The sequence below is a fragment of the Xiphophorus hellerii genome, unplaced genomic scaffold (assembly GCF_003331165.1).
Source record: "Xiphophorus hellerii strain 12219 unplaced genomic scaffold, Xiphophorus_hellerii-4.1 PGA_scaffold_64__1_contigs__length_250000, whole genome shotgun sequence".
Classification (NCBI taxonomy): domain Eukaryota; kingdom Metazoa; phylum Chordata; class Actinopteri; order Cyprinodontiformes; family Poeciliidae; genus Xiphophorus; species Xiphophorus hellerii.
This window is the reverse complement of record NW_022587639.1, coordinates 136,532-149,804: the sequence shown is the minus strand read 5'-3', so window position 1 is coordinate 149,804 and position 13,273 is coordinate 136,532. Positions and strand designations below refer to the sequence as shown.

The following is a 13,273-nucleotide window of genomic DNA, read 5'->3' as shown; positions in this document are numbered from 1 at the left end:
ATTTAGCAGCTTAAATGGCAATCTGGCCTCATCTACAGGATCCACCAACCATGAAACATTTAATTTTGTTTTATTCAAAACCTAAAATAATGATGAGTAAACAATTTAAATCAAATTGTGATGTGGCAAATTAAAGTTGTCAGTTCTTTGTCAGATCGACGATGTACAAATGCAATCTCTAAATACACTAAGAACATGTCTTTGGGAGTACATAAATTATTTTAAAGATTGTCACAGCAATGTTATAAACATTATTAGAGAAGTTGTTTACAGTCGAAAGTAGCTCCAGGGGGGGGGAAGTCTCAACGATTTATGAGACATTGTGTAAACAATTAAAAACAACAGAAAAATCCAGTTACAAAACGGCACAGAACTGGTTGATTTCTGGGAAAAAACATCTTGGCGGATTCTGGGAATCCAAATTAATTTCTACACACAAGATAAAGCAGAAAACTGATGTGATCTTTGGGCTCTCATGAGTCACCACATTAGAACAGAACATTTTCTTGAATTAAAATCCCAGGACAGACTCAGAATAACCTCCTTGTTAATGGACACGGTTTTCAGAGCATCCACAAATGCATGTTAAAGTTTTAACATTCGTCTTAAATAAGCTCATTGTTCTCGGGCCTAGAAATGGGATGCACTGAACTGAGCTAAAACGCAAAACTATTTGATGGTTTGATAAATTAAAATTATGGAGTTGTTTGCAGAAATCATGGACACTGCTTCCTCCAGGCTGAAGAGGATGGGAACAGCCTTATTACTAACAATAACTTATAGTCAAAGCTCCTGGATGGAGTGCTGAAAGGGAAACTTATTTGATATCTTAAATTAATTATTAGTTCATTAAAATCTACAGCAAAGACTTCTCAGCTTAATCTGACCTGAAAATATTTCTTCATCGAAAAGACCATACCGAAATAGGTTGAATAGTATGGCAGTTAAATTTCCTCATCGATGTGTCATCACTTATTGGAAAACAGAAACTGGAGTGAGCACTCTTACGTTCCAATTTTTACAAAAAAATGGCCTGAGGCATCTAATTATCCTTCCAGTCTATGCCAAATACACAATATTGTGTTTGACTGCGGCTACCGTCTGATTGGTCATCAGTGTTTTTACATGTGAAGCATTAGCTTAGTACAACTTCTTCAATCTAAACAACATGCCGAAACTACAGTAGGGCACCATTATAAATAAAGTATTCTGCTGACAAAAGTTGTTGAGATAAATGCGCTGGTGTTGGAAACAATGCTGGTCAGGATGAGGTCAGAGATTGGATCTCCCAGAATCCTAACAGAATCACATTAGCCTTGTGTTTTTTCTTTTTTAATTAACACTTTTTCCCAATTTCTTGATTTTGAGCACAAAAATTAATATAACCATCATGAACTATAAAGCCAAACGCAAATGAAAAAATAAAAATTAACATTACCAATGTTTGCTCTTTAAGTCTTAATTATTTCTACCACTCGCTGATATGTGTTTTGTCGTCATCAGTTTCATTTTCTTTCCGTTTATTTTTTAAGTGTCTTTGATTATTTTATATCATATAGCTTACTTTTTTATTAACTAGTGACCCTATCAGAGATTTATGTATGAAATATATCGCACTATGCGACTTCCCCCTTTTGTTTGCGTCTCTAAGACATTACATTAGCAAATTGGCACAGTCCTCTCTACTTAAACCAATCAGCAGATGCAACTTATCATTGTAACAGATGCAACTTGCAGACAGTGTGATACTTTACTTTTCATACTGTAAAACACTGGTATTATTCTATGTCTCACAGATCATATTATAGCAACTTAACTGTGTTTATATAATGAGTTTGTTACCTTTCCTCTTGGTCTCCTCAAACTCCCTGCGAGCTGACTCGATGTAGCGCTGCACCAGAGCTCTGATCACCTGCTGTCGGTAAGGCAGGTTGTCCTCCGTTCCTTTGTCGTTAGACTTTTTCAAAGAAAACATTTAGTCTAATGCATTAACGTAACGCAGAAAGTGATTAGCAAAGAGCACTGAACACACTCTTACCATAGAGGCTACAGGAGGGTATTTTTGCTCCGAGTTAAAGTTGCAGCAACAGCAGAGACATTTAAAAACCCCCCTTGAACACAATTTCAGAAAATTACGAAACACAGCATTAATAGCAAACCAAAACATGTAAAGTGCTGTGGGAGATTTGAACTTACCTCAGGATGTAAAACACAGCTTTGGGAGAAGGTATGATATTGAAAGGCACAGGCATGGTGAGGCCCTCTCTGAAGTAGCTCAGGTACAGTTTAGACCGGGCAAATTTCCACTCCACATCTGCATCGTCCTAAAATCACACTAAGGACCTCAGATTCCATCTCTGAGCTTCATCTTCTACCAAACACAGCTCCAGACCTGTTGCTCCGTACCTCAATCTTCTGAAAGGAGTTTGTGATCATGGCGATCAGCATGTTGAGCAGGACAATGACAATAACGAGGGTGAAGATGCCGTACAGGATCCTTCCTACAAACTCCGCTAAAACAAACTGCGGCATGTCCACATAGTCCTGGTTGGCCACACCAAACATGGTCCAGAATAAGAAGTTGAAGGTCTCATTAAACCTGCGGTAAAGTTGTGAAGCATCAACAAAATGAGATTGATTTTATGAAAAAAAATAAAAGGCTTTGAAAATGTTTGCAAGAAAACTGCAGCAGATACAATGCATGCATTCCAAAGGCTCATGCTACTGTGTTCATATCATCACTACTTCTATAATCCTGCAGTATTTATCAAGCTGAACTGCCCATGTTCTCACCTGCCAAGATGTGGGGAGATGACATAAGGAACGTAGACATTGTTGATGCCGCAGAGGAAGGCCGTCCCGATGATCATCAGTATAAACATGAACCTGTGAAAGAGCAACATCTGTTCATGTGATTCGAGTTCCTCTCTAAGCTGTGTGACTATCCAGATGTCGCAATGCCGTCACCTCATCATGTCATCAATCATCTTCCCTATGGAGATCTGCAGCGTTCCCAGGGACTCGTGGGCCGGCAGGATGTAGGCTAACCGGGTGAAGCTCAACATGCTGGTTACTGCAAACAGCACCTCGGAGATGAGCTGAGGGTCCTCCTGGCGCCAGTTGTCACGACCTTATACATAAACACAAAGCGGTTGAATATAACAAAAGCTTTTTAGAATCGTTTTACGGTGCCTTCTAAGAGCATTTATACCCTTAAAACTTGACTTTACAATTGTATTTCAGTGGTTCTTACTGTGATTTTATGTGATCCGTTTGGCATAGATGATTACGAGAGGATGATTATGCCGTTTTAAACATTTTTCAAAAACAAATGAAATGCATGTCCTTCATTTGTATTTGGTTCTCTTTATTCTAAAACCTCTAATTAAAACCCATTGCATGCATGACATTACCTTTAGAAGTCACCTAATTATTAAATAAGAGACAATTTAAGCAAAAGTTTATCAAAGATAAAGTTGTTCTGTGAAAGCCAATTATTACCTGACTAATCTGATGGAGCCTGGGCTATTTTGAAGAGATACAATTAGCAAAACATTCACTATCTACCTGTGCAAAACTGATAAACAAGCCAAAAGACGTCCAGCTATAATTACACTAAAAGGTGGTTCTACACCTTAGTGACTCATGCAAGGTGAATATGAATACAGCTCACACTTTTTAACATAACTGTGTACAATTATGTCATTTATTTTTAAATAACATAATTGTATGTTTTTTAACACACAATTATGTTATGACGTTCCAAAATGTGTGTAAATATTTTTCCCAACGCACTTTAGCTGAGTAACTTGGCACCAATTTCTCACCAGTCTGAGTAAAGTAGATGCACTCGTCACTGTTGCTCTGATCATGGCACAGGAAGTGACCTTTGACCATGATGAGCACACGTAAGGCAAAGGATGCCAAGTACATGCTCAACACAATCATGTCCAAGCAGTTCCACCAGTCCAGGAAGTAGCTTCGCAAGCCCTCAATCCAGACTTCCTTACACTCGTACCAGAAGAATCCTGCGTGATAGAAAATGAACTCCCTTTACGTTCCAGTTAGACTGGAGGTGTTAGCTCATGTTAAACCTGACAGACTGGACCTACCAACCACCCACACCATGTGGAATGAGCTGTGCAGAATATTCTGCTGACGGGATGCAAATTTGTCACGATACATCTCCATAATTATGGATTCTCCGAGTAATGTGATGAGAAACCACAAGTACGACGCAGAATGAAGCAGAAACTTGATCACAGGGATTCTAACCATTTTTCCTGCCTGCAGAAAAACAAGAGGACTGTTGAGCATAAACCACATGTAACATCTGTCACTTCTAGACTTAAAACTCTGTAAGATATGTAGCGATTTTTATTCAACCTTCGACTTTGGAGCTATCCAGTAGACGAGGCAAAGAAAAGGCATGGTTAGAAAGATCCCAACAGAGACGAGGAGCTTCCAGGCTGTCCTGCTGCCTCTCCACCCTGCCAGGTTTCCACACCAAATGGAAGAAAGAACCTGCTGACAGATCGGATGGGCCACAAACTAACAAACACAGAGAGAGAATAAAGTTATTAAGGTAAATAAGAGTTTTTTTCACATGGAGCTAACCATGTCCCAATCTGCTCACCTGCTTCTGGTTGTAGTTGACTGCAAGCCTCAGCCGTGACAGGTTGGGGATTCCCTCCTCAAAGGCCTCCTGGTCCAAAGCGTCCTGGCTCTCGTCTCCACAGCTGTTCAGGATTGTGGTGACTTCACTCTGGTTACGGCACATGCCCAGTAACTCGACGGCAAACTCCTGACAGAGTTGCTCCAGGTCCAGGTACTGAGGCTGCAGGAGAAACAATTAGTTTTTCCAACTAAACAGAGACGAACAGTGATATGCAAAAAGTATTTGCCTCTTGTAGTATTTTTGTTTTTACTTTGTTGACACAATTTTTTTTTAGCTCAAATGAAGAAAGAATGAAAGACAAAAATATTAATCTTGTAAGTTTTCAAACGATGTGATGGGTCTATATGAAATAGGGATCGCCAACCTTGATAAATTATGAATTAACCATGCTGCATTTATTCCACAAGCCACACCCAGGCCTAATTACTGAAAGACATGTTGAACCAAGAAACCACTTAATTACAACCTGTAGGCAAAACTAAAAGGCACGACATGATGTTCAGATCTGAAGAAATGTAGGCACCAAACAGTCTGGAAAGGGTTGGGAAAACTTTTATAAGACTTTGGGACCAATGGTCAACCATCAGTTTCTGACCATAAGCATAAGCCTACTTGGGTTATGCAGCAGGGCCAAAGCACAGTCTGAAGTCTAATCCTGAATGGCTCCAAAATGAAGGTTTTAGGATGGTTTATTCAAAGTCCAGACTTTAATCCAATGAAGATTCTTTGGCATGACTTTAACTTGCCAAAATCAACTAGGACGAAATTTTACCACAATGATCTTACAGACTGATTGCGAGTTCCTGCTGTTGTTGCTATACCTACTGATTCCATAAAGAGCCATATTGATTTGGATAGTTTTTTCTCAGAGTATACAAAATCCTCATTTGTAAAATGCTTTTTTATTTACCAGGGTTATATTTGTCTGATGTGATGCATGTGGGGAAACCAAAAGAAAAGGAGGAAAACTTTAAGAGGGCACCTTAAATTCGGGCTCTTTTTGGGACAACCTGCGGAGCTCTCTGCTGAGACTGAAGGCGCTGAGCATAGCATCGCTGGAGGTGATGGACAGATAGGCACGGCTGGCGATGCCACGGTAGGTGTTGATGCGAGACAAGGAGAACTTCAGCAGGTCGTACTGCCGGCCGTTGCGACACTCCAGACAGGCGCAGGATATCTTATGTGGCCATGGGATGCCATGCCCTTTCTGAGTGAGCATGGTGACTATTTTATACAGATCTTTCTGACAGGCAAGTGTCAGAGGTGTGACACCAGGGGCAAACTGTGAGTTGTCAATGGACCGGTCGAAGATGGCTTGAGAGAAGGATCGTACATCCATCTTGTTGCCTTTCTCCTGGTCCAGGCGGTCCAACAGGCGTTTCACCACCTTGGGCTGGTTTGTGTCCACAGCCACCAGCAGAGCCTCGTGAATCTGCCGGAAGTCAAACTTTACTCCCTGCAGAAGGGCATCCATGGCATCCTCATTGCCCAGGCGGATGGAGAGGTTGAGAGCCTCCCTCCACTGGCGGTCCTCTGACTCATCCAGCTGGCGAATGATGCCATCCCCAGTCTTCAGCAGTCCACACAACATCTCTATTTTTCCCTCCTGAATGGCATTGAGGAGCGCCGGAGGGAAGCGCATCTTCTTGTTCATGATCTCTCGCCATTGCTCTGGCTGTGGAAAAATGCAAGAAAGTTACCATCTAGTCACAAATGAACAGTGAATTCAACAGCTAATATTTCATGCAAGTGAAGCAAAGTTTTCTGTTTAGCCTTGATAAGATAGAATTGATTGACATGTTGCTTCTTAAAAAGGAAAACAAGACAGAAATTAAAACATATTTGCAGCACAAAAAAAGTGTAAAGCTACCCTTTTCTCCTTGTGATTGCCCATTCTGTAAAGCACATAAATACAAAGGAACTCACCGTGAGGTTTTCCATTCTTGATGACAAACCAATCCACTCTTTAACGTTGTGATCCTAAAGCGAAAGCCTGATCAGTCTTTGGAGACATGAAGTAGATATCCACCAACTATTATGCGCTTCAGAGATGGAGGTGAAAGATACCAATAGACTGGTATGTTCCCTTTCAATCAGCGAACTGAGCACTGTGGAGATCATGTGCTACCGCCTGACTAGATGGATTCATCATCTTCCATAAACTCAATAACAAAACTGAATGTCCCCGGGGCCAGGGCCAATTAAAATGTAACCTGGTTAAAGTGTTTCATGCTTGGCTGGGCTGAAAGCAAACTGTTTCAAACAGGAATTATCCCTGGTCTCCCCATTAGTAACAGCACCACAGGACAATTAAAGAGGCTGTCATTGTTGCTCCCCAGATGAGGAGCAGGAAGCGCAAAGCACCCTGGATAAACAAGCACCTCACAGTTAAAGATTCACTAATTAATTTGCCCGTTTTATCAACATTCAGTCCACTTTATAAAAGGTCAAACGGGATGAGAAAAAGCAAACTTTTTTCTTACTACGCATATTTTATTGTGAATTCGTTCCAATTGACTCTGATGTCCCTAAAAAAATCTGGCGCAACCAATTGCCTTCAGAAGTTACCTATTATAGTCACCCTTTGTCTACTCTTCCACCTGTAAAAACATAGCTCTACTGTAAAGTCACCAAATGTTTTGGAAAAGAGCCTAATCAAAACCAAGAAACCCTGGAGACAAGTCAAGGATAACATTGTGGAGACAGATGAAGCAAATTGAGGTTACTCAGTTTGCCAAGCCCAAGCTGTACACCACTGATAGAGCCCTCATTCACTTTACCATTCCAAAATGGAAAGAAGATGGAAACGCACAAGTCAGGACCCCCTAAACTGGCAAGCTCAGAGAAGCAACCAGAAGGGACAAGTTAGAGCAGGAGAGAATAGATGGCCGGGCAACAATTTCGGTCTATAAGTGATCAGAACAGGAAGAGAGCCGCCCCAAAACACCTCCAGCTTTTATTACAGCAGCAGTGGATTCTACCTGGTATTGACTCTGGTAGTTTAGTTATGAAATAAATTGCATCGGTCTATTAAACAAAATAACCTAAAATTTGTGTCTGTAATGCAAAAGTAATAATGAGCAATTACTGATGCATTGATTGGGGTTTTAATAAGAGTCAGTTTTCTCTCCACTCTAAATTTAAAGGGATAATTTCAATCTAAATACGGTTACTGAAGGAGGAAGTGGCTTATCGTTCAACTGATGACACTACAGTTTTATCTAAAAGGGAAGCCCGATGGACTTCTGCCACATGCAAATATGACTTCATGTAGCAGAAATTACAGATTACATGAGCTCCTAATCCAATCCATAAATTGGGAGTTTAAATGTAAAATAAGATACAGAGTTAAACAAAGTGAGAAAAGCATAAAGAAACTAAAGTGTAAATATAAGCTTTACCAAAAAAAAAGGTAATATGTTTCAACTTGAAGGAAAAAAGACTCTTAAGAACTTTAAAATAAGGAATATTGACAAAAGAAAAGAAAAAGCCTTTAAAAGTTTGAAAGATTTTGTATTTCAAGAAAAAACACAAAACAGAAATCAAATCAGTTGAGCAACATTTCTTTTTCCAATAATCAGTTTAACAATCTTGCAACAGCAGAAGAAAAAACTGCTTTCAACAACTGAAAAACAGACAGAGTCAGAACATGACGGATGTTTTCTTACATTTGATTTGGTGGAATCTACTAAATAGATTAGACTATAAACACATTTATCGTTACACAACGTACTGCTCAATGTTCTTGCTACACATGATCAGTGATGAACTTCTCACCTTTTCTGGATCTTTTACTTCTATTCCCCAAAATTACAAGTGTAAAAACTAATACAAGAGTTTAAATCATATTGGAGATTTTTGCATTTGATCCGTATTGTTTTAAGAATAATTTTTAAAAAAACAACCATTAGAAAATTTTATATTTCAGGCCACAAAGAAATATTTTGTGTCCTTTGTTCATCATGGCTGACTTCCTGTTGTGTATAATATGAATGCCACACCCTGGGTAAGCTACTCCTTCTGCATCCTATGGATTTCACAAATCAAAAATCAGTGTTTTAGAAAATATGAGTGTAGAAACTTGTTTGGTGCAAAAATGTAGACTGAAATAATCTTTTTTTTATTTCTGTGTGTTTGTGCTCCCCCTTGACAGAATACCACCCCGGCCAGTGATCCATATTGGCCATCTGAAACGCCCCCGCTGTGTCCAGTTTTCCCATGTTAGGATTTGATTGGAAAAAAAAAAAAGAAAACCAAAAAATTTACTCCTACTGTGTAGACAATAGCCATGATTTAACACTAGAAATGTTGAATCATAATTAAGGCTTTTGCTATATAAAAAAAACCCATCATGTGTTGATATACTGAAGATCCATGAGGAGAAACAATGACTTCCTCAACGAGAAATAACTAATAACACTCCTAAAACCAAAAAAATGTTCTTTGGAAATATCAAAGTCCAAAGAACAATAAAAATCCTGTAATAAAAATTACTTCAAGCCTAAACACAAAAAGCGAAGAAAGTCTTCCGCATCCTCAAAGTTAAATAAAAACTAAAACACATTATTAAATGTACAGAGAAGCTGCATGTTCCACTTAATGTGTGAACTAACAGAAGTGTTAGTGACAAACAGTGCAGGTGGGCCTGGCAGGCTTTACTGTGGCTCGTCCCTCGTTTCGGGCTCCTCCTTCATCTTCTGCTCATGCATGCGACTCCAAGTGGAGCCTGAGGAAACGGAAACCACACTTCATGAACAACCGAAACAAACCAAAGTGCTACAAAAACACGCAGAGTTTAACCAACAAAAGCAGAAATGGGAACTGATAGCCACTTTCACTTACTCATCTCTGTAAGTTTCTGTATCAGGGTCGAATCCCCTCCAGGTTTGCTGCATAAAAATAAACAAACTCAGCTGAAATGCACCATTTGAATCCTTTGACAAACTTGATATTTAATTGATTCCAAAACACAGGAATTGTCATTTCATGCTCTAACAAAAACATTTAAACTGGAAAAAAGAAAATCCATTCTTATTTTATTCACATGAGGCAAAATGTGTAACAAAATGTTTTGGATAGGAATTATAAAACATGACAGCGTCTAATTAGTACGGCCCTGGCTAAGGTATTTGATACCAACCTGCCGTCTGCTTCATCCTGCCCGTCCACGTCAAAGCGCAGCTTCTTCAGAGGCTTGATGGCGGCGCTTTGGTCCATCGTTCTCTTGTGGGAGCGTTCACTGTTGACCATCTGGTTGATCTTCTGGAAGCGATTGCCCAGCTGCAGGAACGGAAGAGGCAAAACCAGAGAGGGAAATTCAACTGACTGCACAGTTGTCAATCTGATCACAATATGTCCGGGCGTTCATTGTGACAAATTCAAACACTATTTGTAGAAATGAATCAATTACTGAACACACTCAAACCTCACAAACATAAACAATACCTCTTGCGTACCTTGATATTGTCTTAATGGAACTAATAGAAAATAACTGGTGGTATACCTTTTCTTTTACTGGTTTACAGTGAATATTGCAGTGCCTTACAAAAGATACTTTGAAACTTTCCACATCTTATCACATTACAGCCACAAACTTTTATGTTGTGGCCAACACAAAGTAGTACATCATTGTAAAGGAAAAGGACACAGTTTTTCAAACTTTTTTATTAATAAAAAATCTTCAAAGGGTGCCTTTCTTTAGGTTCAGCCTTAAGAGTCAATTCTTTGTAGAAATGACTTTCACAGCTCTTACAGCACATCTGCAGACTGTAATGTCTGCCCATTCTTTTTCCCAATATACCTAAAGTTCAGTCAGATTTCATCAACTTGAAAATAAATTTTCACTTGAGTATTTGTTTTTTGCAGCCTCTAATTCTGAACAATTCTGCAAAGCAATGTGCAACCTCAATCCTGATAACTACTCACTCCAAATGATTCACCAATGGACACCAACATTCTGCAAAGGCAAAATACAGAAATGCATTAAAAGCGCTGTCTGTATTTAGAGTGTGTAATATTAAATTCACCAACAAAGGGCAGGACTGACCTGGAGCGAGGAGTCATGATACCCGGGGACATGCGGGAGCTTCTCAAAGGGGAGATGTAGACGTTGTTGCTCCCAGGCACACGCAGAGGAGAGTTGGGTAACTTGTATGGGCTGCGAGGAATTTGTGGAATTGGAGAAAGGGGAGGCGGCTGCAAAAAGTAAAAGAAGTAACATTTAAGTACTGACGTTTCTGAAATTATTTTTATAAAAACTTTGCTGTAATTGTGACTTGTGATGTCTCACCCTGATGGACGCATGTTGCAGGATATTCGTTTTTAACTTCTGCATGAACACTTGGTTGTAGAAGACAATAATGGAGTCATAGTGGCCCTCGGTGATCAGCACGTTCTTAAAGGTCTGCAGAAGTCGGAGTAACAGTTGAGGGTTTAGTGTGTCATAATTTTAACTTTAAACAAGTTTGCGTCAGCAGCGTAGAATGTTTGTCAGGCTGCATCACCTCCTGGTTGGTGTTTGTCATGTTCTTGTAGGCCGAAACGATGGACTTGAAGCGCAGATCGACACTCTTCACTTTGCATATGGCGTACATGGCCGACATCATCAGCTGAATAAGAAAGAAAGGGAAAAAAAACATAGAAGTTGGAGAAAGATGAAAGTAACTCAGAAAGTGAATTAATGGGAACTTCACTCCGCTTTAGTACCTGGTCCAGGTGGCGGTCTCTCATCAGCTCATACTCATGCTGCAGGGTGTACTGAAACAGGGTCCATATTATGGGCTCCAGTTCAGGGTGAGAGGACAGCAGATATGAGCAGAGAGTCTTTAGCCTTGTATAGGCCAGGCGGTACACTACAAATAAAAATAAAATAAATAAGTGATAGGAGAAAAGTGGGTGATAGGAGGCAATCAGTGTGTTAAACTGGCAGCTACAGTGTTTAGCTGAACACGATTTGTATTCAACCTTTTGCATCAAGTCATAATACAACCACAAAAAGTTGAATGGGGTATCACCTTTTAAAATTTTCTTTATAATAAAATTTGAGACGAATGTAATTTCAGATCTATTAATCAGTTTCACTGGCTGGATTCTGTAATAACCCCTTTCGTACATGAACTCAAGTGATATGTTAACATTTGCCAAGGAGGCAGTACCACAGCCATCCTTATAAAAGAATGATCAAAACGACTAAAGCGCATCTTACATTTTTTATAGAAGAGACTGAGGGAGTTAGACTTTGGCTGCCTCGGAGCTTGGCAGGGCGCCTGGGAGGTGGACTGAGAAGCAGCGGGCTGCTGGGGAGGCGTGGCCGGGGAATCAGGAGGCAAGACCCGCGAGCCTGGGCGTGTTGGTGTGAGATATCTGCAACATGCAATACAGAAAACAGAGGGAGGAGTTTGTCAAAGTATCGAAACGGAGTCAAAAACTTTCCACTTTAATGATAATCTAAACACTGATAAAGCTTCACCGCTGTGTGGAGAGGAAACTTGTTATGACTCATGGAATTGACCAACCCCTATAACGGCATTTATGATTCATAGTGGTTTTGTAATAGTCTAAACGTTTTTGGGCTCTGTTTCACAAGAAGTCAAAATCAGATTGGTAGTGTGACAACTTACAGGTCCGCGGCGGTGTGGCTGTGCTGCAGCGGCTGGCTGAAACTGGCTGGAGTCTCCACCGGCTCCGCTGCTGCGCTCGCATGCTCCTGTTTCAGAAGCTCAAACAGCGGAGAGCCCTGCAAAGACACAGACATTTACCTTCAACTTTGTGCATCTTGTTCATGCAAAGAATCGCTGCTCTCCACATTGATTAATGTATCTCACACCAGTTCATTTAAAGGAGAAAGTCTAATTACAGTGCTGCTCTAAAATCTTCCTGCATGTGATCAAAGAATATTTACTCACCATCTGTTAAAACTCTGCTCTCTGTATAAGTGTTACGTAATAACCTGATAAATTGTTCGGGCAACAAAGCGCACAGTAAGCAAAAGCTTTGTGTCTCCATGTACTTTGATAGAGTTTAATATCTTCAAAGCATTCACACGTTTAATGGGTGTTGTTGCTAGCAACAATACCTATGGTATGATGCTGGTAGGATGCTGGACTACTGTTATGAAAAGAAATGGTAGTTTATTTGAATTAGCTGGGTTATTTGCCACAAAGTTCACAAATATTTTATAATAAAGGTAAGAGATCTGAATGTTAGTTTGCAAACTAGTTTTAGGACATATCTGGATTCATTTGGAAAGTGATCTGAAATGATTTTTAAGAGTTTGGAGGTAGTCTTTCTTTGTCGTTCCACCGACTTTAGTAAAACACGCCACCCGCATGATGCTACCATATTCACGTACTTTGGTTTAATTAATTCACAAATACAAGTGTTTATTTTTTTATCATGAACAACAAACTACACTCAACTCTTGAGATTTCAAAGTGATGTAGCATATATTTTATTTGCAGCTTTCTTCAATATTGTGATAAGTTGGACAAAAACAAATTTCCCTTGCAAAATTGTTATTAAAAAAAAAACCAACTCAAAAATATCTATGAATAGAAAACATCTGTTTCTCGTACCATGTTGACACAAGACACTCCC

At 39.7% G+C, this 13,273-nt stretch overlaps 2 protein-coding genes across 2 annotated transcripts in view; both read right to left on the bottom strand.

Annotated features, from left to right (window-relative positions):
• The window catches only part of LOC116716542 (short transient receptor potential channel 2-like), a 9,356-nt gene extending 1,359 nt beyond the window's left edge, over positions 1-7,997 (bottom strand). Inside the window, 12 exon segments of the mRNA XM_032557365.1 lie at positions 1,843-1,957; positions 2,039-2,111; positions 2,197-2,324; positions 2,407-2,599; positions 2,794-2,886; positions 2,968-3,130; positions 3,828-4,028; positions 4,113-4,287; positions 4,387-4,551; positions 4,637-4,837; positions 5,661-6,353; positions 6,605-7,997. Coding sequence (XP_032413256.1) covers positions 1,843-1,957; positions 2,039-2,111; positions 2,197-2,324; positions 2,407-2,599; positions 2,794-2,886; positions 2,968-3,130; positions 3,828-4,028; positions 4,113-4,287; positions 4,387-4,551; positions 4,637-4,837; positions 5,661-6,353; positions 6,605-6,619 — 2,215 coding nt within the window. The 5' untranslated portion in view covers positions 6,620-7,997.
• Positions 7,998-8,243: 246 nt separating this feature from the next.
• LOC116716543 (retinoblastoma-associated protein-like) lies at positions 8,244-12,563 on the bottom strand. The gene is made up of 10 exons (XM_032557366.1): positions 12,298-12,563; positions 11,883-12,040; positions 11,384-11,529; positions 11,182-11,286; positions 10,968-11,081; positions 10,725-10,873; positions 10,604-10,634; positions 9,819-9,958; positions 9,521-9,567; positions 8,244-9,404 (listed from the first exon to the last, which is right to left on the bottom strand). Exons 1-10 carry the CDS (start codon positions 12,429-12,431, stop codon positions 9,334-9,336), a joined length of 1,095 nt encoding a protein of 364 aa, XP_032413257.1. The 5' UTR covers positions 12,432-12,563; the 3' UTR covers positions 8,244-9,333.
• Between the last annotated feature and the right edge of the window lie 710 nt (positions 12,564-13,273).

What these genes read in the sequence shown, in the direction of transcription:
- LOC116716543 (XM_032557366.1), bottom strand. Translation starts at nt 12,431, where the DNA reads ATGTCTGTGTCTTTGCAGGGCTCTCCGCTGTTTGAGCTTCTGAAACAG. An exon ending in TGACAAACACCAACCAGGAG is followed by an intron (nt 11,082 to 11,181) that starts GTGATGCAGCCT and finishes CGACTTCTGCAG; the next exon opens with ACCTTTAAGAACGTGCTGAT. An exon ending in CCATTGGTGAATCATTTGGA is followed by an intron (nt 9,959 to 10,603) that starts GTGAGTAGTTAT and finishes CCGTTCCTGCAG; the next exon opens with CTGGGCAATCGCTTCCAGAA.